Source organism: Ornithorhynchus anatinus, chromosome 2 (assembly GCF_004115215.2).
Source record: "Ornithorhynchus anatinus isolate Pmale09 chromosome 2, mOrnAna1.pri.v4, whole genome shotgun sequence".
Taxonomy (NCBI): Eukaryota; Metazoa; Chordata; class Mammalia; order Monotremata; family Ornithorhynchidae; genus Ornithorhynchus; species Ornithorhynchus anatinus.
The window spans coordinates 7620830-7647422 of record NC_041729.1 but is presented as its reverse complement, the minus strand read 5'-3'; the positions used below and the strand labels follow the sequence as shown (position 1 = coordinate 7647422).

General features: G+C 43.1%; 1 protein-coding gene and 1 non-coding gene across 2 annotated transcripts in view; one reads left to right on the top strand and one right to left on the bottom strand.

The window, feature by feature from the left end:
* Window positions 1–26593, top strand: part of GALNT9 (polypeptide N-acetylgalactosaminyltransferase 9) — a 242943-nt gene that overhangs the window by 132041 nt on the left and 84309 nt on the right. Inside the window, exon 6 of the mRNA XM_029047813.2 lies at window positions 144–261. Coding sequence (XP_028903646.1) covers window positions 144–261 — 118 coding nt within the window. The remainder of the gene's footprint in view (window positions 1–143; window positions 262–26593) is intronic.
* On the bottom strand, window positions 4142–4279 carry LOC114809843. The gene has a single exon (XR_003757617.1). It is a non-coding gene; the product is annotated as a small nucleolar RNA SNORA7 (small nucleolar RNA).

Genomic DNA, 26593 nt, shown 5'->3' with positions numbered 1-26593 from the left:
TCTACTTATTCAGGATAGAGTAAAGCCTTCCTCCTATGCCCAAATAATTTCCTTTTGTGTTGTTTTCTTGAAACGAATGTATGTTCTGAGGTCACTTTTCAGAGTCTCACAGCTGACCTTTATCCTCACTTTTCTCTGAGCAGGACCCCAGCCATGATCGGCTGCTCTTTTGTGGTGGACCGCGAGTACTTCGGGGACATTGGCTTGCTTGACCCTGGCATGGAAGTATACGGCGGAGAAAACATTGAACTGGGTATGAGGGTGAGTGAAAAATTGGAGAATTATCCGAAGACAATGGATTTTATGGATTCTGAAGTTTTCATTTGAATTGGTCTGAGCAGATGGTTTCCCAAAGGAAGGAATGATTAGAGTTGAGGTACCATTTAAAAATCATACTTTCAAGACAAGTCTCAAATTCCATGATGGGTGTGCTGGATGGGTCCAGTACCCCCGTGTGGACTGAATCAAAGAATGACTTGAATGAGCGATAGCTTTTGGACTGATAGGAAAGTTTGATCCTACCGCCCTGAACTTCCTTAAGCTAATACATAAGGTTTAGATCATATTGCCTTCAGGACACTCACATCTGGGTCTGAGAATCAGATCTGCACTAGCCAAATGATCATTATCCAACCAAACTAAAAGAAGATTCCTGCCTGAAATATTCAGACTGCTGAGGTGGGTTTTCTTTCCAGGATCCCTGGGAAAAGTGCCTAGATTCTCCACTTCATTTTATTATGATTCACCTGCCCTTTAAAAAAGAGCTCCTTTCAAGGGAGCAAACTCACAGAATACTTCCTAGCGATCTAAAATATGTGACTTCATTTTGTTAGTCTTTAGGCCTAAAACACTGCTTCATAATTACCCCTTTGGTTTTCTCTCTAGTCAACATCAATCAGTACCTTACAGAATTTCCCTCCATGCTTATTCCATATTCTCTGTTGCTCAAATGTAACTTCCTCTACCCGAGGCATAAACACTGGTTAAAGACAAGCTTCCAAGTTCTTATACAGTTATTTCGTGAATGGTAAATAGAAAAGTTCCTTAGGAAGAACAAAGATTTGGGGGAAGGAACTTTGGCAAGAGATGATCTCATACATTCATGTTTGGACTTTTTTAAATCCAGAGGGGTTTGTTGTTGATGGGTCTTTTTTGAGCTGCTCAGTACCAAGTTGGTGTTAGAAAGCTGCCGTGAGGAGTCACTATATTTTCTTTAAGAGGTATGAGAGGCTGGGATAGCACTGAAACTTTGTGAGCCCAGCCTTTATTTCCTTCACTGAACAAACTTGGTGCTGTCTGATGTCTTTTCTGCATGGCTGCTTAAAGGACAGATTGAACACCCTGGAAAAGAGTCTGGTATGAATACAATGATAAATCAGTCCAGGGAGAACTGTGCAGTTCCATCTCTCCTCTTGAAAGCTAAGATACAAGGTGCAGGGGGATCATTCACATTAGGGACTGCGAAAAGAATCTGATTACACGCAAGCCCTGGCTGTGATTACCAGGAGTGCAGCAACATGTAATTTTTCTTGAATTACAGGGACGAAGTAATCAAATCGGAGGCACAAAACCCTGGATACACAAAGAGAGTGCATTCATTCTTCCGTAGGTTCTAAGAGCCAGGGCTGGTTTTCTACAAAAAATTAGTCTCCGGGTGTCAATTTTCTGGTCTGAGTGAAGTAAGTAAGGGGTCAGGTGAGGGTAAGATTGCATAATAGCGATGGCCCCAGAGTTTGGATCAGATCAGAGCTTGGGTGCTCTGAATGGCAAAGAGATGCATTAGAAATCTCTCTTCTAGTGTCCTAACCTAAACACTTACTTATTTCCTCCTCCTTACTCTTCCCCACCCCCATTTAACAGAGGTAGGGCTCTTCTAGCAGAAAATCATTCCATCTTTGAGCTTTAACACGATTCATCCTGTCAACTCTGTTTCTTTTTTGTCCTTGTATCAAACTCTTCCTTCAGAAACACATCATGAACTATCGGAATCTGTGTCCTTGCCAATCTCTCATTTACCATCTCTTTCAAAGTGGCAATTGATTTACGCCAAATAAAGTTCACTGAGAACCTCCTGGCCTCAATCCGAACATCAGGGTAACAATACGTAGTTGTTCTCCCCACTGGCCTCACCCCTGGGCAAGCTGTGAAGGCAGAGAACTGGGGTGGCTTTGGGGAATGTGTGTTGAAGGTCCAGAAAAGTGGGGTGAAAAATCACACTGAAAAGCTGTAACTATGGGAATAGATAAGCAGTGTGGCTTATTAGGTAGAGCACAGGCCTGGGAGTCAGAAAGACCTGGGTTCTAATCCCCTGCTCTGCTACTGAGAAGCAGCATTCATTAGTGAGAAGTGAGAAGCAGTGTTGCCTAGTGGAAATAGCACGGGTTTAGGAGTCAAGAGGAGGTGGGTTCTAATCCCGGCTCCGCCACTTGTCTGTTGTGTGAGCTTGGGTAAGCCACTTAGTTTCTCTGTGCCTCAGTTACCTCATCTGTAAAATGGGGATGAAGAGTGAGCCCCTCCTGGGACAACCTGATGACCTTGGATCTACCCCAGTGCTTAGAACAGTGCATGGTACATAGTATGCCCTAAACAAATACTATTATCATTATCATTATTATTAGTGGTGGATGGAACACGGGCCTGGAAGTCAGAAGGTTGTGGGTTCTAATTCCAACTCTGCCACTTATCTGCTGTGTAGCTTAGGCAAGTCACTTTACTTCTCTGGGCCTTAGTTCCCTCTTATGTAAAATTGGGATTGACACTGTGAGCCTCACCTGGGACAGGGACTGTATCCAACCCAATTTGCTTGTATCCACCCCAGAGATCAATACAGTGCCTGGAACATAGTAAGTGCTTAACAAAGACCACAATATTATTATTATTATTATTGTCTGCTGTGTAACCTTGGGCAAGTCACTTCACTTTTCTGTGCCTCAGTTACCTAATGTGCCAAATGGGAATTAAGACTGTGAGCCCCATATGGGACCTGGAATATATTCAACCTGATTACTCTATATCTACCCCAGCGCTTAAAATGGTGCCTGAAACTTAGTAACCGTTTAACAAATAACATAAAGAAAATATTGAGCCAGAAAGAGAAGATGGTGGGAAGCCTAGAATTTTCAGGAAATTCAAATATTATAAGAAATAGAGGTAACCATTTGTGCTTAATGATAACTGAAAGTAGAAGTTACAGTAAGAAAAGTTTGGGTTAGATATAACAAAGAACTTTGGAACCGTAGGACCAGGAAGACTGGATACCTGAGGATGTGCTGAAATCTAAATACGGAGTTGCAGTGGCATCTAGTTGTCTAAAATGACCCAGATGTTTCCCTGGAATTTCCCTGGAGGCAGTAGTATAGTCTGGATACAACTAGATTAATCAATGGCATTTATTGTTAGCTTTCTGTGTGCAAAACAGTGTACTAAGCATTGGGAAAGTAAAATAAAGCAGAGTTGGTAGACGCAATCCCCACCCATAAGGAACTTATGGTCTTCAGTGGGAGAGAGAGAAATTAAAATAATTTACAGATAGGGAAAACAGTAGACTATAAGAACATGTACATAAATGCCGTGGAGCTGGGATGAGTGTCAAAGAGCTTAAGAAGTACACAGCCAAGCACATAGTGGATGTTGAGGGGAGTAATAATAATAATAATAATTGTGGTATTTGTTAAGTGCTTACTATTTGCCAGGCATTGTACTAAGCTCTGTAGTGAATACCAGCAAATCAGGTTGGGCACAGTCCCTGTCCCATGTGCGGCTCATAGTTTCAATCCCCATTTTACAGCTGAGATAACTGAGGCACAGAGAAGTGAAGTGACTTGCCCAAGGTCACGCAACAGACAAATGGCTGAGCAGGGATTAGAACCCATGACCTTCCGACTCCCAGGCCAATACAGGTAAAGGAAATGAGAGCTTAGTCTTGTCTTATGCCGTCGAGTTATTTCCGACCCATAGTGACACCACAGATTCATCTCTCCCAGAACGCCCCGCTCTCCATCTGCAATCATTCTGGTATATCCATAGAGTTTTCTTGGTAAAAATACAGAAGTGGTTTACCATTGTTGCCTTCCACACAGTAAACTTGTCTCCACCCTAGACTCTCTCCCATGCCACTGCTGCCCAGGATGGGTGAGTTTTGACTTATAGCAGATTGCCTTCCACTAGCTAGCCAATGCCCAAGCTAGGAATGGAATGGATATGCCTCTGCTTGACTCTTCCTCCCATAGTCAAGATTGGAAGAATGCTGGAAACTCTCCAGATGCGACCCTGAGAGGGGAAGGTTAATTGGAGGAGATGACTTTCAGAAGATTTTGAAGGTAGGGAGAGTGGTGGACTATTGGATTTGAAGGGAGAGGGAGTTCCAAATCCAAGGGAGGGCATGATGTCAGCAGTGGGATAGACAAGATCAAGGTATAGAGAGTAGGTTGAGGTTAGAGAAGTGGTGTGTGAAAATTGGATTATACAGCAGAAGTTCACATGGGTTAGGTAAGCAGGAGAGGGCTTACTGAATGCCTTAAAGTTAGCGGTAAGAGTTTCTATTTCACTCGGAGGTGGATGGGAAAACACTGGAGGTTATTCAGAAGCTAAGAGATATGGGCAGAATGGTTTTTGAGAAAGGTGATCCAGGCCACAGGATGAAGAATGGTCTGGAGAGGGGAGAGACAGGAGACAGGGAGGTCAGTGAGGAGGTTGATGCAGTAGTTAAGATAGGAAATAATGAATGCTTAGGTCAGTGTTGCAACACTTTAAATGATGAGGAAAGGATGGTTCTAGAGATGTTGGGAACGTAGAACCAACAGGATTTTGTGACAGATCAAACGTGTGGGTCGATGAGAGAGATGAATCAAGGATAATGCCAGGAAGACAGGGAAGATGGTAGTTTTGTCTACAGTGTCTGTCTTCCTGGCATTATCCTTGATGAAATTATCCAGATGAAAGTCAGGGGGAGCACAGAGATTGTCCAAGTACTGGCCATTTCCCTGCTTGACTACAGCATCAAACTCTTCACTGATTTCCTTGCCTTCATTCTCTCCCCTCTCCAGTCCATACCTCTGCTTCCAAGATCATCTTTCTAAATGCCATTCTGCACATAATAATGATAATGATGGTAATAAGTGCTCACTATGCATCAAAAACTGTTCTAAATGCTGGAGAAAGTACAAGTTAATTAGGATAGACACAATCCGTCTTCCATAGGGGGCTTTCAGTGTAAGTGGGAGGGAGAACAGGTATCCCCATTTTACAGTTGAGGAAACTGAGGCAAAGTGAAGTTAAGTGACTTGCCCATCATCACACAGCAAGCAATTGGTAGAGCTGGAATTAGAACTGAGGTCCTAATGACTCTCAGGCCCATGATCTTTTCACTAGGCCACTCTGAGTCTTCCCACTTCTCAAAAAATTGCAAAAGTTACCCATTCCTCTCCAGATCAAGCTTCCACTTTTGACCATTGGCTTTATGATAATCAGATCTCCACTCATATACTTATCCATTCTCTTCTCCCACTGCAACCCTGATAAAACTCTTCATTCCTCTCAAGCTACCCTAACCCCTTCTCTCCCGCCCCTGACCTCTTGCTCACACAACCAGGAACTCCCTCCCTCCTTCAAATCCACCAGACCACAGCTCTGCGTTTTCTAAGTCATTTTGAGAAACAGCATGGCCAAGAGGAGAGAGTAAGGTCTTGAGAGTCAGAAAGACCTGGGCTCTGATTCCAGCCTCGCCACGTGACTGCTGTGTGACCTTAGGCATGTCAATGCACTTCTCTGTCTCTCAGTTTACTACATCTGTAAAATGGGGATTAAGGCTTTGAGCCCCATGTAGGACATGGATTGTGTCCAACTTGATTTGCTTGTGTCTACCCCAGCACTTAGTATAGTGCCTAGCACTTAAATACATACCTTCCCCTATATCTTACACACCCTTTTTACTTATGCACTGTCTTATTAAACACACATTACCATGTCCAACCCAATTATCTCATCTCTCCCCAATGCTTAGTAATAATAATAATAATAATGATAATGATGATGGCATTTGTTAAGCCCTTCTATGTGCAAGCACTGTTCTAAGCACTGGGGAGGATACAAGGTGATCAGGTTGTCCCATATGGGGCTCACAGTCTTAATCCCCATTTTATAGATGTGGTAACTGAAGCACAGAGAAGTTAAGTGACTTGCCCAAAATCACGAAGCTGACAAGCGGCTGAGCTGGGATATGAACCCATGACAGTGCTCATCACCAAGTAAGCACTTAACAAATACCCCAACTATTACTATTATTATCAGTACTAATTAGACCCACTTTTCCTTCTTCTTCTTATCTGTTAATTACTTTAGTACCTGTCTCTCCCAGGTATGGTGTAAGATCCAGTTCCAGCAAGGCTTTAATGGATCCTTACCAGAGATGGTCCTGATCCCAAGGTGGAGGCCATTATGTTTAGCCCTCTGCCCCCTACAGTGACCCAAACCCAGTGGCCCAACAATAAATATAATTGCAAACAGTCAGACTGCCCCCGTCAGGATGGGGGTACTCCTGACAAAAGCTTTGAGAGATAAGAATCAAAAGCAGCCTGGCCTAGTAGAAGGAACACGGGACTGGGAGTCAGAGATCCTGGATTCTAATCCCAAACCCCCTCCCCGCCCCAGTTGTCTGCTGTGTGACCTTGGGCAAATCGCTTCGCTTCTCTGTGCCTTAGTTACCTCATGTGTAAAATGGGGATTAAGACTGTGAGCCCCACGTGGATCATGGATTCTGTTCAATCCGATTAGGTAGAAACTAGCTTGTTTGTACCCAAGTGCTTAATATGATGCCTACCATATTTTTAACAGATTTTAACAAATCCATAAAACAAAAAGCAACACCAGGTGAGGAAAACTGTGGGGCAGAATTGAGATGGGTGCAGGGTGGAATTCACTCTTGGTCTTTTTGGCCACAGCTACCCACACTTTCAAACAAGAAGCATAGTAACATGTGTCACTATCTACATATACACATATATGTATTGGCTGTTGCCAGTATGGGTAGAGATGAACGAATTTATTCTGTTGCACACATTTACTGATATTCATATATATTTGTCACTGAGTAGATAACCATGGTGAGTAATAGACATAGAGCTTCATATTCTTTTTGAACTTCAAGCGAGGCGTGTGTGTGTGTGTGTGTGTGTGTGTATCCTTAGCTCCATAAATTCTTTACGGTGTCTTCTACGATCCCACTGCATAGCACAAGTCATACCAAATGCAAAATACTTTTAATGTGCAACGTCCTAAGTACGTAAACACAGCAAGGATCAGAAGCAATCTCCGAATTCATTTTAGTAATGGGCTCAAATTATGAAACTCTTAAACGCAAATGACTCGGGAAATAGAAATCAATAGTTCTTTCTAATGGAGTGTAGGTTATTTACTCACTAGCGCATTAAGGAACTGGAGTGGGTCTCATGCTGCTTCCAACTCCTCTGGTTACCCAGGGCCCCAGAGGTTCTTGGTTTTCGAGGAAGGGTTCAAATAAACCTTTAAACCTATCTTACAATTTCACCTCATGCGAAGACCTCATTATCCATATTTTTATAGTCGAGCAATTCATATGGAAAAGATCGCCTTCTTTAGTGTAAGGAGCTGAACCATTCTCCACTTTTTTTGGCACAGCAAAATGTGATGAGGGGGACTAATGGACCACTTTTATCGATTGGTAAATATTAAAGAGAACACACTGTGTTGCTGGCAATAAAAGAACAGGATTTTCTGACGGTTAACCATGGGAGACCATTTTTCACATTTTAAAAGTATTTTCCCAAATCAACAAAGTGAATTGACTTGGTGGATTTGCTTTATCATTTTAAATACATCAATGTGCCATAATGAACAATTAGGTACAGTATGAGTTATGCATTCCAAGTACATTGGGGTAAGTCTGAAGCCAAGTAAGAAGGAAGTGAGGGAAAGGGTTTGGAGTGCTTGCAGGGGAAGAGTTACTGATCAAATGGAAAGGTCATTTGGGACAGTTAGTACAGTGCCCTGCTTGTAAGCTCATTGTGGACAGGAAATGAGTCTGCCAACTCTGTTGTATTGTACTCTCCCAAGCGCTTAGTACTGTGCTCTACACATAGTAAGAGCTTGAAAAATACCACTGATGATGATGCTTTATACACAGTAAAAGTTCAGTAAATATAATTGCTAATGAAAGTAAGGGCTCAGTAAATGATAATAATAATGTTGGTATTTCTTAAGCGCTTACTTTGTGCAGAGCACTGTTCTAAGCGCTGGGGGAGATACAGGGGAATGAGGTGGTCCCACGTGAGGCTCACAGTCTTCACCCCCATTTTACAGATGAGGGAACTGAGGCCCAGAGAAGTGAAGTGACTTGCCCACAGTCACACAGCTAAGGGGAAGAGTTGGGGTTCGAACCCATAACCTCTGACTCCCAAGCCCAGGCTCTTTCCACTGAGCCACGCTGCTTCTCTAAATAATAATCATAATGTTGGTATTTGTTAAGCGCTCACTATGTGCAGAGCACTGTTCTAAGCGCTGGGGGAGATACAGGGGAATGAGGTGGTCCCATGTGAGGCTCACAGTCTTCACCCCCATTTTAAAGATGAGGGAACTGAGGCACAGAGAAGTGAAGTGGCTTGTCCACAGTCACATAGCTGACAAGTGGCAGAGCCAGGATTCGAACCCATGACCCCTGACTCCCAAGCCCAGGCTCTTTCCACTGAGCCACACTGCTTCTCTAACACCACTGATTAAATAGGAAACCAGTGAGAGGACTGCAAGGGTGGATAGAGCAAGCACCTAAGAGTCAGAAGGACTTGGGTTCTAATCCCAGCTCTGCCACTGGTCTGCTGTGTGACCTTGGGTAGGTCACTCAGTGTCTCTGTGCATCAGTTACCTCATTTGTAAAATGGGGATTAAGGCTGTGAGCCCCATGTGAGACAGGGACTCAGTCCAATCTGATTAGGTTGTATCTACCCCGGTGCTTAGAACAGTGCTTGACTCATAGTAAGAGCTTAACAAATACCATCATTATTAATTTATTTTCTCCATTCATTCAGTTGTATTTGAGCGCTTACTATGTGCAGAGCAGTGTACTAAGCACTTAAGCCAGGAGGATATAGTTGTGAAAGTAGCCATCATAGTAGTAGCCGCATTTCTTGAGCACTTGGTGCTATGCACTGAACTAGGCAATAGGGTAGTACAGAATAAAGAAGCTACATGTTCTCTGCCACAAGGAGCTTCCCGTCTAATATGGGAGATGAGTATTAAAATAGGCATGCTAAGAAAATGATCAAAATAAATCAGTCGGTACACATTATATACCTGAGTGCTGAGAATGCTGTAAATCACTTGCTAAGTGGCAGAGTTGGCTGAATGGCTACTATTCATTCATTCATTCATTCAATAGTATCTATTGAGCACTTACTATGTGCAGAGCACTGGACTAAGCGCATGGAATGAACAAGTGGGCAACAGATAGAGACAGTCCCTGCCGTTTGACGGGCTTACAGTCTAATCGGGGGAGACAGACAGACGAGGACAATGGTGATGAATAGAATCGAGGGGAAGAACATCTCATTAAAACAATAGCAAATAAATAGAATCAGGGTGATGTACATCTCATTAAACAAAATAAATAGGGTGATGAAGATATATACGGTTGAGCGGACGAGTACAGTGCTGAGGCGATGGGACGGGAGGGGGGAGGAGCAGAGGAAAAGTGGGGAGAAGAGGGTTTAGCTGCGGAGAGGTGAAGGGGGTGGTAGAGGGAGCAGAGGGAAAAGGGGAGCTCAGTCTGGAACTATGACTCAGGACACTGAGAAATCAATTCGGGAAAAAATTTGGGGATTTTAGAGCTTTCTATCTGGGGAAAGCTGACAAGGGGAGGAAGGGAGTTCCAAGCTCAAGGAACAGTTTGATTGAGAGGAAGGAGGCAGGAGAGTTGGGATACAGTGAGAGGTACAGCTAGATACAGGATCTTCCTTCTCTCCTAAATGAGTTTTTAATGAGGCTTCCTTAGGACCTCTAAGCCTAAGTGACACAAATGAGCTAATGGAATGGTAATAATAATAATAATGATAATGTTGGTATTTGTTAAGCGCTTACTATGTGCCGAGCACTGTTCTAAGCGCTGGGGTAGATACAGGGTAATCAGGTTGTCCCACATGAGGCTCACAGTCTTAAACCCCATTTTACAGATGAGGTAATTGAGGCACCGAGAAGTTAAGTGACTTACCCAAAGTCACACAGCTGACGGGTGGCGGAGCCGGGATTAGAACCCATGAACCCTGACTCCTAGGCCCGTGCTCTTTCCTCCGAGCCACACTGCTTCCCCGATATAGCTTACCTAACTGGAGTTTCTCTTGACAAAGACCAGCATCGGTAGGATGGTAAATGGGGCTGGTATGGTTGACAGCTAGCTCATGATGGAGCTCTCTGAATGAGCGGCTTTTCCAGATCCGGCAAGAACAAACTGTAACCTTCCACCAGAGCCCCCTCTCTGCTTCCGTCCTTCAAGAGAATTCTGGGGAGATGACTCGGTGACTATTCTTTTAGGCTCGACATATTTTATGAAGGAAATGGGTTTCTTTGTGGGGATAGCACCGTGCTCTTCACACAGTAAGCAGGCAGTACAGCGGTCCATAAATAATGATGGTATTTAAATGCTCTCTATGTGCCAAACACTGTTCTAAGCACTTGATCGATACACTGGGGTAGTAAAAGCACAGCTGTGCTATTGGAAGAATTACTGTAATGAGTGGGACCTTTCAGAAGCAGGAGTAAGTGGAAAGAGCACGGGCTTAGGAGTCAGAGGTCATGGGTTCTAATCCTGCCTCCGTCACTTGTCTGCTGTGTGACTTTGGGCAAGTCACCTAACTTCTCTGTGCCTCAGTTACCTCATCTGTAAAATGGGGATTAAGACTGTGAGCCTCAAGTGGGACAACCTGATTACCTTGTATCTATCCCAGCGCTTAGAACAATGCTTGGAACTTAATAAGTGCTTAACAAATACCATCATTATTATGATTATTATTATAGCTTAAGTGGAGTTCATTCGTTCATTCAATAGTATTTATTGAGCGCTTACTATGGGCAGAGCACTGTACTAAGCGCTTGGAATGTACAAATCGGTAACAGATAGAGACAGTCCCTGCCCTTTGACGGGCTTACAGTCTAATCGGGGGAGACAGACAGACAAAAACAATAGCAATAAATAGAATCAAGGGGATGAACATCTCATTAAAACAATAGCAAATAAATAGAATCAAGAATCAAGAGTTTAACCCAGGTGAGAAAACATTTCTCAGCCAAAACACCAGTTCTCCTTGCTCCCTAGAGGAAGATAGGTAGGACAGAGACTTTGCCTAAGATCAGGAAGCCTTTCTTTGGTACTCCACAATTCCTGCCAAGGGCCTGTCAAACGGCTACACGCCCCATGACCTCGATTAATGTAAACTGATGAGGGCCTTTCATGTTCACTGGAAATTTCAGAGGGATCTTCCTGGAGTCTCCACACTAAAGGCTTCTGTGCTTAGCTGGGGCTTAACCCGTAACTCAGATTTTTCACTTCATTAATAGTCGCCCGACAATGGGCAAAATGGTTTCAGCCTGGTTGCCTAACCTATTCCTACCCCTTTTCCCAGCTCCTAGTGGGCAGGGATCGTGTCTACCAACTGTACTGTGATGTATTGTGATGGAGAAGCAGTGTGGTTTAGTGGAAAGAACCCAGGCTTGGAAGTCAGAGGTAGTGGGTTCTAATCCTGGCTCGGCCACTTATCAGCTTTGTGAGTTTGGGCAAGTCACTTAACTTCTCTGTGCCTCAGTCACCTCATCTGCAAAATGGGGATTAAGACTGTGAGCCCTACGGACAACCTGATGACCTTTTATCTCCCCCAGTGCTTAGAACAGTGCTTGGCATATAGTAAGCTCTTAAATACTATAATTATGATTATTATTATTATTATTACTCTCTTAAACACTTAGTTTAGTACTCTGCACACAGTAAGTGCTCAATCAATACCATATATTGATTAATTTACTGGCTGTTCAGAGGCCTGCATAGGATTTCCTGTCCCCTTCTCAAAATCGCACTCTCTTCTCAACCTCCTCTAAAACATCTGTTCTCCCTTCCCAAACTTAGACAATTTCTGTGGCATAGAGTTGCAGGCACTTCAGACTGTGTGCAGTCCAGAAATGGATTGCAATAAGACATTTTGGTGGAAAGGTGAAATGTTCACCCTTGATTGTTACCCTTAACCCCACTTGATTATGAAGATTTCCTGAACAAGGTTGGTTTAATGAGTTCTCCCCTTGCCTAGAGGCAATTTCTAGCAGGAATTAAGGGTGATGCCATTCTAGTCAACAAAACTATCCAGTCATGAGTGCTATTTGGTTCTTGAAAAACTTGGAAACATCAACCATGTCAAGCTCTAATGCTCACCCCCTGTTTTTATTATCAGATATTTGTTCTTTTGGTTGATGTTACTTTTGCATCATGGCCATAAGCCATGAAGATTCATCGTCACCAGAACATGAGGGGACCAGGGAAAACAAGAAAACAAGCAGGTTGAATCCCGAAGCGAGAGATGAGATCCGAGCCTCGTATTGGGAATGGCTGAGTTCAGCCTGTTTGAAGCTCCCTCTTCAATGGGGATTTCCTGGTGAATACCATGCCTGGAAAGGATGATAGGGAATGGAACTTTAAAAAACCAATTTCCAAGATGTTCTTTCTGGAGCTATTTCTAATAACTTTAGCCCACGCATATAAAATGGTGTTTGTTTGTTAAGGGCTTACTATGTGCCAGGCACTGTTCTAAGCACTGGGTAGATATAAGATAATTGGGTGGGACACAGTTCCTGTCCCACATGGGGCTCACAGTCTTAATCCCCATTTTACAGATGAGGGAACTGAGGCATAAAGAAGTTAAGTGACTTACCCTAGATCATACAGCAGACACGTGGGGGAGTCAGAATTAGAACCCAGATCCTTCTTACTCCCAGGCCTGTGATCTATCCACTAGGCCATGCTATTTTGCCTCAGAGTGCGTAATGATGTCTCAAAGATCTCAACATTTTGTATCTTGGAACGCAAAAACTTCTAACTACTAGTGGACCCACTAGATGAGGTATGATTGGAATTCATGATTAGTCAGGAAGTAGTGTGGCTCTGTGAATAAAACATGGGCCTGGGAGGCAGAGGACCTGGGTTCTAATTCTGGCTCCACCACTTTCCTACTGTGTGACTTTGGGCAAGTCACTGAACATCATTGTGCCTCAGTTTCCTCAACTGCAAAATGAGGATTCAATACTTATTCTCTCTCCTGTTTAGGCTGTGAGATTCATGTGGGACAGGGACTGTATCCAACCTGATTAATTTAGAACAGTGCTTGATACATAGTAAGTGCTTAACGAATGCCATCAAAAATAAATTGTGTTTATGGAAAGCAGGGCTGCATCAGTGATCTGCATAATAAAATTTGCATATTAGTGTTCTAACCTAGAAAAGCCAACCAGTGATCTGAGGGGACCTTGTGAAGCACCTTGAAGGATGCAGAGTTGTTCAAGGAATTAGCTCAAGGAGGACATGCATTTAGACATTTCCTGAAGCTCCACGTTGGGTAATATTTTACAAACTCTCTCATGTCCCAGAATCTTCCAAACAGCTTAAGGTTGGAAATGTCAGCCAGCGGATTTGTATCCATAGGCTCAGGGTTAGAAAAACCCCTTAGATCTAAAACTCAGTCTATGTTCTCAGACTCTTACCTTGGATCTGAGGTAGCGGCATGCTCTTAATTCACTGTAACTGAGAAGAAATAGCATGGCCTAGTGAATAGCATGGATGGGAGCCAGAAAGATCTGGGTTCTAATTCCATCTTTGCTACTTGTCTGCTGTGCGTCCCTACGTGGGTCATAGACTGTGTCAAACCTGATTACTTTGTATCTACTCCAGCACTTAGAACAGTTTAATAAATAGCATTTAAAAAGAAAAACTGCATTTTTGCTCAGAAGGCCTGAAGAAGAAGAGAACAAGATTAGTTCAGGTTGATAATGAAATACCCAGCCAGGATGCTGGAAAAGTCAGGGGTGGGGGTGTGGGGCGGAAGGTGTGTGTGCTTGTGTGTGTGTGTATTCAGAGGGTGGCACTGCTGGAAGATTTGTGGTCTGAAAGCATCCCAAAGTCTGTTATCCATTCCAATGCCATAAAACCGCTGGTTTGCACCGTCCAGCGAACCAGGAATTACTCTTAAACAAAATCACCTTCATTTAGCCCCCTGTAAACTGGGCTAATGCCACTTCTATTCCAGAGTCAGGCCAGTTTAGGGAGAGGGACAGGGAAGAGGAGTTAGTGTTAGATCGATTTTTTTTTAATATGTTTAAAGTGCTACCTAGGTTCTCAGTGGCCATCTCACTCTGCATCTTCTGAGTGAATGTAATCTGTGTTTAGATGGAGCAAGGAAACTGTTGGCTATCCCTGAGTGGGGTTAGGACCGGTGAAGAGTGGGGTTCAGAGAAGGAGAGTGGAAAAGATGGAAAGGGGTTTGGGTTTTGAGGTGGTATTGGAAGTTGACTCAATGAATATAGATGATTCTTGGGACTTTATTGGGTCCACATACAAGAAGACAAAAAAACAGGTAGTAGTTTATCGCTGTGTTTTGTACAGCCCTTTGCAGATAAGCAAGACCTTACCTGTCCTCTTCAAATCTCTCTTTCAAGGAAGAAATCAAATTTAAGACATTTTCCCAGCTAAATCAAGTAGCCCCTGCTAGATGGGGGCTTGAATAAAGCAAAACCAAACATTTGTTTGTATTTAAAGTATTACAAGCAAATCTAGGGAGGTTTTATCTTCTGTGAGCTTTTTCAGACCATTAAGTGTCTCTTTGCTCACCTGCTGAAGCAGCCCCTGTGATCAGCAGAAATCCGCCTCAGGGAAGCCAGCCCTATCCATGAGGAAGAACCTCAGATTGGCAGTTCCCATGTCAGAGGGATTAGCCCAGTGATGTCAGCTTTTCCAGACTTTTCCACACTCCTCTCTGTCCACCAGTCTGTACCGAGTTCAAAGACAATAGCTCAGAGAGCTTGTGTGACTTCTGGGAAGGCCTCCAGAGAGCCCTCTTCCACAGGCCCAAACAATCCCAAAATGACCTACAGTTGGAACAACAAGGCAAGTGCTCTGTGCTTCACTACCCCTCACCTCCCCAGGGGACCTGCAGACAACAAGAGGACAGTTAGGAAGATAGAGAATTGACTGGCCATTGTGTAAATCATGTGGGAAATTGAACCAGGCCAGAAATAGACAGAGATTACAAATCTGCTCTTTATATCTCCTCTATTCATGAAAAGCTGACGTTTATCTGCTCAATAGACCTTTGGCTTGAAAGAGTTTACACGATCCTAATAACTGTGGTATTTCTTAAGAGCATACTATGTGCCAAGCCTGTACTAAATGCTGAGGTCAAGATAATCAGGTTGCACACAGTCCCTGGCCCTCCTGGGCCTCACTGTCTAAGAGGGAGTAGGATTTAATCCCCATTTTACAGATAAGGAAACTGAGGCATAGATAATTATTAGTATTATTATTATGGTATTTGTTAAGTGCTTACTATGTACGAGGCACTGTACTAAGCGCTGGGGAGGATACGAGCAAATTGGGTTGGACACAAGTGCCTGTCCCACGTGGGGCTCACAATTTCTATCCCCATTTTACAAATGAGGGAAATGAAGCACAGAGAAGTGAAGTGACTTGCCCAAGGTCACCCAGAAGATAAGTGGCAGATCCTGGATTAGAACCCATGACCTTCTGACTCCCAAACCCCTGCTCTTTTCAGTAGGCCACACTGCTTCTCTAAAATTGAGCAACTTACTACGTCTTTTACTAAGGGTTTGCCTTAGGGAACAGGATGGATATGTGAAGGCAGTTGCAAAACTGTCAACTCTTTAATATATGCCGATTATATCATGTGTGATAATAGCAAAACATTAGATATCCCTGGTGATTATATTTCTTCATTTCTAATTTAGATCTGAACAGCTCGTAACCAATTGAAATCATATTTAGCATGACATACGGTACTTGTGCTGATAACACATTACCCTTAGCCAGTACAGCCAAGGAATCAGAAATGAGTAAATATGTATGCCTGGGAATTGTGTTAAGGTGTTCTATTATTACTATTTGAAACAATTTTAGCCATAATAAACTGAAGCGTTTGTAGGTCTCAGAAAAAAAAGTGGAAGTGGAGTGGAACTTTATACCCCATGAAAATAAAGTTCTATCTAATTATTTTCAATGACTTATTACCCAGTGAACCTGAATTAGGGAAAATCCAGAGCTAGGAAAAGAATGTTAGGTGAAACACAAATATTATTCATAGCCTTATATTCTTTGTGTTAGCTAAAGAGATCAGTGCTATAAAATTTCAGCTAAACAGAAATAACTCATTTTTATCATTGTTTGCTGAAAATTTTCTCTTTATTGGAATACTCACACCTGGAGAAGAACTGATAAGTCAGTAGTATTTATTGAGTGCTTGCTGGGTACAGAGCACTGTCTAGGCACCTTGGAACGTACATTAGGAGTAAATGACACAGTTGCTGCCTTAGAAGAGTTAATCATTCAATGGGTAAAATAGAGCAAAGCGAGGCATTTGGGGAGATTATTTTCCTTTCATTCCATTGTCCTGATTGGCAATTTCAAGTTGGAACTAGTCAGGAAAAGTAAAACCTTCCTGAAGTTCAATGTTTTTATTAAAATGTTTTATGTACATTTAACATGATGGCTGAGGCAAGGCTTAAACAGAAGTTTGGGGAATTAGAGCCATGTTAGAAACCCCAGCTTTATTTCCAACTCCAACTCTCAGCTCCCTGAGACCAGTCTTTTCTCCTTTCTCTGTCTCGATTTTTACACCAGTGATTTTGGCATAATAATCCTGTCCACCCTTGGCCTCACCTACTCTTCTCCCAGACCAGTGATTATAGAGATATTCAGGATCATTTTGTACTCATTATCATCAGGTATGAGAGAAGGTATAAAAGCCTAATATATGTGAACTCCTTTCCCGGTTTCTCCCCACCAAAGTGAAGAAATGCAAACCTTTAGACAGAGGGAGGGAGAGAGAGTTATGACTATGTTCAATGTTAACAACACTGGCGCTGAACTGTCTACAGACATGTATGGGTTACTGAAAAGACTGGTATGTGACCACCATTTTGTGGGTTTGAGGATATAAAAATGGTCCTTTGCCATGCTGTAACACTTGTTATTTTCAGTGCCTTGTGCTGTTTCTGATTCTGGCAGACATAATAGATGTAAATATTAATAGAATTTTGGTTGAGCATTTGCAAGGCACATTCTAAATGTAGATTCGACGAGAATTAACTCCCTTCTGTCATATAAAAATTCAGTCAAGAAAGGGTGTCTAAGAACTTGGGAAATGGGTATTAATTTGCTTTTCTTTATAATGCAATGTTAATATCACTCCCCCTCCCTATCCCCACCTAATCTATTAAGCAGAATAATAATAATGATAATAATGGTATTTGTTAAGCACTTATTATGTGCAAAGCATTGTTCCAAGTGCTGAGGGGGGATACAAGGTAATCAGGTTGTCCCTCGTGGGGCTCACGGTCTTAATCCCCATTTTACAGATGAGGTAACTGAGACACAGAGAAGTTAAGTGACTTGTCCAAAGTCACACAGCTGACAGGTGGCGGAGTCAGGATTAGAATCCATGACCTCTGACTCCCAAACCCGTGTTCTTTCCATTGAGCCATGTTGCTTCTCTAAAACACCAGATCTGGTCCAAAAAATTATAAAGATTTCCTGGACTTCTCACCTTCAGCACAAACAGAGATTGGGGTGAGGAAGGAGTGGGATGAAGTACTACAGGGTCCATAATATTCTGATTTCTGGCTCTGAGTGGCTGGGTCTAAACCTTTCTGAGAGCAATAAGATTTTTCTTTTTTTCTCCCACGCTTAGAGAATCCCACCCTCTTGCTACTGCTCTTACGACAGTAGCAGCAAGTTGGTGCCCACTTGGCAAGCTTGCACAGCACTTAGTACAATGTTCTGGACACAGTCCGCACTTACTGAATACCACTTATCGACTGACTGACCCTGCTGACTCAGGTGGCTGAGCCAGGAGGATTGTGGAAACAAGGGCCGAGAAGGCAGCTGTCCTGAGTGTTTTTCCTTCCTTCCCTTTCACGTGTGTGTGTGTGTGTGTGTGTGTGTGTGTGTGTGTGTGTGTGTGTGTTTATCTCTGAGACTCAGCAATGAGGTGCAGAGAGTGGCCTGAATTCAGAGCAGCAACCAAAGGCTCGCTGCCAATGCGGACATGTCGTCCCTGCTGCTGCAGCAGCTATAATTTCATTTCACACCCTGCTTCAGTGAACAAATTTCCAAGCTCTTAGGACTTCTAAGACACCAGAATCCCCATAGCCGTGTGCTATTGCTGCTATTCTTCCTTGCATTCCTTTGAAGCTTTCATCTCATTGGAGAAGAGTCACGCTTCTGAAGAGAATGGGTCCCAGGGACATGGAAGTTGGTGGGAAACTGTTGACTGGGCTCCATTTCTTACTGGAGAGATGCAGAAAACATGTTTCTTGATTACACAAATATAACTACGACTCTCTTGTATTGTACTCCCCAAGTGCTTAGTACAGTGCTCTGCACACAGTAAGAGCTCATGTTTGAATAAATATATTTTGATTGAATGATATTCTTCAACTTTGAGCAAAAGTCATCTTCTAGTTAACTTCCAGATGAAGTTGTCAGTTAAGATATCAGGTTCTACTTCAAACCTGTGAACTGAGAAGCAGAGTGGCCTAAAGGAAAGAGCACAGTCCTGGGAGTCAGAGGATCTGGGTTCTAATTCTGCCTCCAGCACATGTCTGTTGTGTGACTTTGGGCAAGTCACTGAACTTCTCTGTGCTCCAATGACCTCATCTGTAAAATGGAGATGAAGAATGTGAGCCCCATGTGGGACATGGACTGTGACCAATCTTATCCATGTGGGACATGGACTGTGACCAAGCTTATTATCTTGTATCTACCCCAGTGCTTAGTACAGTGCCTGACACGTAGTAAGCACTTAACAAATACCAAAAAAATGGGGAAAAATATGGAATTAAATATTTATTGAATGCTGAGTTCTGTTCTAAGCAATGAGGAACGTACATGATAATCAGATTAGACACAGTCTCTGTCCCTCATGGATTCCATCACCTAAGAGCAAGGGAGAACATGTATCTGATCTGCCAAACTAACTCCCTTCCCCTCTTCAAAGCCCTACTGAGAGCTCATCTTCTCCAGGAGGCCTTCCCAGACTGAGTCCCCCCTTTCCCTCTGCTCCTCCTCCCCGCCCCATTCCCCCCTACTCCCTCCCTCTGATGTCCCCCTTCCCCTCCCCACACATATATCTGTACATATTTATTGCTCTATTTATTTTATTAATGATGTGCATTTATCTATGGTTCTATTTATCTATTTTGATGGTAGTGATACCTGCCTACTTGTTTTGTTGTCTGTCTCCCCCTTCTAGACTCTGAGCCCGTTGTTGGGTAGGAATTGTTTCTAACTGTTGCCAAGTTGTATTTCCCAAGTGCTTAGTACAGTGCTCTGCACACAATAATGCTCAATAAATACAACTGAATGAATGATCCCCAAGTTTTACAGCAGAAGAAATTGTGGTCCAGGGAGGTTAAATGCTTTGCCAACCAATGGGACTTACTGAGCTCTTATTGTGTTTAGAGCACTGTGCTGAGTGCTTGGGAGAGGACAGTAGAGTTTAGAGAGATGATCTCTGACCTCAAGGAGTTAGCCCTCTAACTGGAGAGAGAGGTGTGCCTTATGTCTCAGTGACAGAGCTGGACTGAGGCAAAGTCCCTATCTCGCATTCTTTCATCTGTCCACTGAACTACACTGATTCTGGATGAATAAAAAGCAGCATGACCTTGGGAAAAGAGCAAGGACTTGGAAGTCAAGAATCCTAGACTCTATTTCCAGTTCTCTCATTGCCTGCTGTGTAACCTTGGGAAAGTTCCTTAACTTCTCTGTACTTCTGTTTCATCATCTGTAAAAATGGGGATTCAAAACCTGTTCTCCCTCCTTCTTAGACTGTCAGCCCAGTGTAGGTCAGACACTGTGTCCCTTCTGATGAATTTGTATCTTCCCCAGGGTTTAGAACAGTGCTTGATGCATGGTGCTTCACAAGTATCATAATAAGTCTAAAGGGTGAGTCGAAGAAAGAGAACCAGGTTAACTATTTTTAATGGCACTTTTTAAGCACTTGCTATGTTCCAGGCACTGTACTAAGCACAGGGGAAGATACAAGCTAATCAGGTTGGATGTGGGGCTCACAGTCAAAATCCCCAATTTACAGATGAGGTAACTGAGGCCCAGAGAAGTGAAGTAGCTTGCCCAAGGTCATACAACAGACAGGTGAAGGAGCTGGGATTAGAGCCCAGGTCCTTCTGACTCCCAGGCTCAGGGTCTATCCACTAGGCCGTGCTGCATCTCATCAATCATGGCCTTTCCAGCTCTAATTCAGCCATCTTGTATGTGAGAGCCTGCAGGTTGGTTCCACAGACATGGGGCCTGTTTAGCCCCAAGGTGCCCAACCTGCCAGGCCTAGTCAACTTCACAAATGCCGCTGACAAGTTCCACTCCTGTGAGCTACAGTTCAAGGTCAAATGGGACTTGAAAATATGAGTAAATGTCAGAGTTTGCGGGAGCATTGATCTTAGCCTTTTTGATTACTGCCAGATCCCATGAATAAATTAGTCTTGACAGGCGCAGTAAATTGTATAGACTACCGAACTTGAACAGTAAATGTAAAAGGACGTAGAGGGGAAAAGGGAAACCTGCAAAGACATGGATGCTGAAGGAGAGGGGAATTAAGATTCTATGCCGTGGAGAAAGGGTGCTGAAGGAAAGCTATTTTTTTTATTCATATTAATGTCTGTCTCCCCAGGTAGACTGTAAGCTTGTTGTGGGTAGGGAATGTTTCTGTTGTATTGTTATATTGTACTCTTCCAAGTGCTCAGTATAGTGCTCTGCAAACAGTAAGCACTCAATAAGTACAGTTGACTGACTGACTGACTGACTGACAGAGGTGGGGCTGTGGAGTCAAAAGCATCTGTCCATTGTGCCTGGGAATGGTCCACTGCTGGTGGATTAGTAAAAAGAGGGGCTGCTTTGCTCCTCTAATGCCAATCTATACAGTGTACCTTGATTTTATCTATTCCATGTCGACCCCTTGCCCATATTCTCCTTCTGGCCTGGGACTGCCTCTTCTTCATATTCGACAGTCCACCCCTCTCCCTCCTAAATCACATTTCCTGAAAGAGGCCTTCTGCAATTAAGTCCTCATTTCCTGTACTCCCTCTCACTTCTGGGTCGCCTCTGTACTTAGATCTGCACTCTTTAACCAATCAATCAGTCAGTGTTATTTATTGAGCATTTACTGTGTGTAGAGCACCATACTAAGTGGTTGAGAGAGTACAATGTAACGCAGCTGGTAGATACGTTCCCTGCTCACAATGAGTTTACAGTCTTAGAGTGGTTGTACATTCTGTGGATCCCTTATTTATTCATTCATTTCATTGTATTTATTTAACGCTTACTTTATGGAAAGCACTGTACTAAACGCTTGGGAGAGTATAGTACAACAACAAGGAGACACATTCCCTGCTTGGAATGTGAACTTAGTACGACTTGGATGGAAAACTGTTCCTTATTTCATTTCCACAAAGTGCGTCCTCTCCCAGTGATTACCAACTAACGGAATGCAACCCTGACAGTCTCTGACACTGAAATCTCAGCTGGGATTTATCTCGAGACAAGGTACAAGATAAGCAGATCAGACACAGTCCCTGTCCTGCATGGGGCTCACAGTCTATGTAGGAGGGAAGACAGGCATTTAACCCCATCTTACAGATGAGAAAACTGAGGCACAGGTGAGTTACGTGACTTGCCCAAGGTCACACAGCAGGCAAGTGACAGATCTGGGGTTAGAGCTCAAGGCTTCTGACTCCCCGGCCTGTGCTCTTTCACCTAGGCCCCATTGCTGCTTGCCATAATTACACCAGGGACAGGTTCTCTTCATGCCCACATAAATGCTATTTTATTTTTTCCTCTTCCCTAAGTCTCTTGGCACCAAATCCGTGCATGCATTCAATAATTCAAATTATAATATGTGCTTACTCTGGGGTGAATTCTTTTCTACTTGCTGAGGTAGAAATGATTTAATCAGGTCAGACACAGTACCTTTCCCACATGGGGATCACAGTCTAACCAGGAGGGAGCACAGGTATTGAATTCCCATTTTGAAAGTTGAGAAAACTGAAGTTCCAAAAAGTTAAAGTGATTTGCCCAAGGTCACACAGCAAGCAAGCGGTTAGAGCTGGGATTAGACCTCAGTCCTTTTCTTTTTCCATCAGGCTCTGCTGCTTCATAAACCTTTAAAATGTTCCCAGGGAGCCAGGAGATGGGCCATAATTTTGGGGTAGCAGTAATTTTGTAGTCTCCTTGTAGGAAGGAAAGATGTCTACCAACTCTTCTTGTCTTGAATTCTCCCAAACACTCAGTAAAGTATCCATAAACAGTAAGTGCTCAATTAATATGATTGGTTGATTGACTGACTCCGGGCAGCATGTATCAGATAACTTGATCAGGAGGAAAAAACCTTCCCTGGCCCCTGAAGAAGACAAGTTGGCCACAGAAGACAAGTTGGCCACACCCACTGTCCTGCTCCATGTCCTCCTCCACCTAGGAGATTCTCCAATGGTCTGAAGTGCTTAACAATGGTAAGAGGCTACCCTGGTACCACTCTCCAGACCAAATCCCAGTTGGTGGATTGTGGAGATTACATGTCAACACAAGGAAGCATTACCTTCTCTTACTCCTACTGTTTACTTCTCATCAGGGAATTCAGTCTCTGAAAATACAAAAAAAGAACGCAGACTTTCTGTGTGTCACCTTGTAGGCGGTACAGTTCCCCCAGTGAGACCATAAGGAAATATCCAACTATCATAAAACCTACTCTGGATGGTATTCAGCATAAAATAGGCTATTGCTCCGCTACCTCTGTTCCCCTGGCTCCCCTCCGCCTTCCCCAATGTCATACCTCCCTGTGAAATCTATTAAACTGAGACCTTCAGAAGCAGCCTGTGCAAATTAAACCAAACTATCTCCTTTATTAAACAAACGGTCAACGTTTCCTTAATGAGCGCTTTGAAGTAGCATTATCCCTTGAACTTTAGTAATGCACATGGTTCATTTCTGCACACTTTGTTTTAAGGGCCGTTACCAGTTTACTTTTGCACTATTTCACATGCTAGTTCTGTTCTGTCCATGCATACTGCTTCCTGTTTGTACTTTGTTCTTACTCTGACTTTAATGATCTGTAAACAAATTTGACCTATTGGTCTACCCCTTCCCCCTGCCCCTCACCCCTATTCTGAGTTTGGCCTTTCCAAAGTAAGGAACACGAAGCAATGAGGCCTAGGGGATAGAGCGTGTGTGTCCAACCTAATTAGCTTGTATCAACCCCAGAGCTTAGAACAATGCTTGACACCTAATAAGCGCTTAACAAATACCATCATTATTATTATTATTATTACCCTGTTTAATTGTACGTTCCTCAAGCGCAGAGAACATTAATCAGTCAAACAATCAATTGTATTTACTGAGTGCTTACTGTGTGCAGAGCCCTGTACTATGCACTTGGGAAAACAAAATGCAACAGATCTGGTTGATGTGAAACCTGTCCACAAGGATCTTACAGTCTACCGTGAGAGACAGATATTCAAAAAAGTACAGATGGATCCACTACCAGAACAGATGCAGCTGGAGGCGGAGCGTTCTCGGAGGGATGCGTCCAAGGCGTCGCTATGGGTCGGAGACGACTCGACAGCATAAGACAAGGGGAAATAATAGAACAGGATATGGATGTAAGTGCAGTGAATTTCGCTGGGTACTACTAAGCACTTTAGGAATACCCAGCCAAACACATGATCAACAGAGGCGAAGGTGTGGACTGAAAATGAGGGCCTAGCCAGGAAAGGCCTCTTGGAGGAGATGTGTCCTTAACATGGTTTTGAAAATGGGGAGGGTGGTGTATTGTCTCATAAGGAGTTGGGGGGCAGTTTCTTGCCTGAGGGAGATTATAGGCAAGGTGATAGATGAGACTGAAGTATGGATATTAGGTTGGCATTAAAGGATCAGAGCTTCTGGATTAGGTTGTAGGAGGCTATCAGCAAAGTAAGGTAGGAGAGAGAAAGTTGATCATGTGCCTTAAGGAATAAGGAGTTTCTGTTTGATGTGGTGGTATAGTGGTAACCACTGGAGGTTTTTGAGGAGTTTGGGAGATATGGACTGAAAGATTTTCCAGAAAAATGATCCAAGTTTCACAGTGAAGTATGCACAGTCAAGTATGGAAAGGGGAGAGACAGGAGGAAGGGAGCATGGGCCTCGGAGTCAGAAGGTCATGGGTTCTAATCCCAGCTCAGCCACTTGTCTGCTGTGTGATCTTGGGCAAGTCACTTCACTACTCTGGGCCTCAGTTACCTGATCTGTAAAATGGGGATTGAGACTGCAAGCAGGGTAGGGACTGTATCTAACCTAATTACCTTGTATCTACTCCAGCGCTTGGTACAGTGCCTGGCACATAGTTAAGCACTTGACAAATATCATTGTTATTATTATTATTATTATTAAGTCAGAGTGGAGGGTGATACAGTTATTGAGGTGAGAAATGATAAATGCTTGGATCAGTGTGGTAGCAGTTTGACTGGATTGGGAAGGGTGGAATCTAGAATGTTGTGAAGGTAGAACAGGATTTCATGACACTAAACATGTGGGTTGAATGAAAGATGACTTGAGGATAATGTCAAGGTTATGAACTTGGGAGACAGAGAGGATGGTGCAGTCGTGTATAGGGAGAAGAAAGAGAGGGAAAGGATGGGGTTTGGGTAGGAACATGTGACTTGCTACTGTTGTTTTCTCCCAAGCACTTAGTACTGTGCCTGACATTTGGAAGATGCTCAAGAAATACCATCATTATTATTGATTGATGACCAGCCCTACCAAAAAAAGGCAATCTAAATGCTAAAATGACAATATAAAACCATATTCTCAGTTTTAGGCACCTATTTATTGGGGAATAAATTTTCTTGCTCATAGAAAACTATAATTCTGGCACTGTCGTCTACTGATCTGAATGAAGGACTATAATTATTATCCAGGAAAGGGCAATCTATTTAATGATACCCTCGTGGCAGGAAAGAGTTTATTCTTCTTCATACGGATATGCCTTCTCCCAAATCCTGCCTAGCTCTCTCAGAAGACTTTAAGGCAGACGTAGTTTGATATAGCCCTGCGGTGAAATAGACCTAGAAGTCATCGTTAATGCTGTAGTTAGCTGTCACGTTAAGAAGTCAATCAATAGTATTTATTGAACACCACCATGTGCAGAGTACTTTATTAGGCACTTAGGAGAGTACAACTGAGTAAACAACAGTGTCCCTGTCTTCAAGGACCAGCAGTCTAGCAGAGGAGATTAACCCAGAGCTTTCATAAATGATTCGGGTCACAAAGGTTTCACACAAAATAGCAACCTATATATAACTCAGTCGCTCCTTTGTCCAGCAGTGGTGTTGATGCAGCTAAGAAAAATAAATCTCAGGAGGCCAGTGCCATATTTACATTTGTTCATATAATAACTGCAGTATTTGTGAAGCGGTTACCCTGTGCCAAGTACTGTACTAAGTGTTGGTATAGACATGAGATAATCTAATTGGACATAGATCCTGTCCCGTATGGAGCTCACGGTCTAAGGGAGAGGAAGAACAGGTATTTAATTCCCATTTTACAGATGAGGAAACTGATCAGAAAGATATAATAATAACAATAATAACGGTGGTATTTAAGTGCTTACTATGTGCCAAACACTGTTCTAAGCACTGGCACTGTTCTAAGCGCTGATGAAGGGACTTGCTTAAGGTCACAAGGCAGGCAAATGGCAGCACCAAGATTAGAGCCTAAATCAAAGCCCAACTAAAATCATATCTCTTCGAAGAGGCCTTCCCCGACTAACCCCTCATTTCCCTCTGCCCTCCCCTCTGCCTCATCTATGCACTTGGTTCTGTACCTCTTAAAGACTTTGATATTCACTCCAACCCTAGCCCCTAAAACTTTTATACATATCCTTCTAGTGTACTCTTTTCCCTATCTGTAATTTATTTTACTGTCTGTCTCCCCCATAAGCTTTAGGTTCCCTGGGAGAGGGATGATATCTACCAACTCTATTGTACTGCATTCTCACCAGAGCTTAGTAGCTCAGTAATTACCATGGATTGATTGGTAGCTAGGTCGTCTGGCTTTCAGGTCCATGCTCTTTCCACTGGACCACGCTGCTTCTCCATTACTTGGAATGACTATTATTTTGTAATAAAAACGGAAGGCTTTGCCCTGTAGCTAATAATGATAATAATAGTGGTATTCATTAAACCCTTATTATGTGCCAAGCACTGAACTAAGCACTGCAATAGAAATGAGATAATCAGATCCCACATGATGCTCACAATCTAAGTAGAA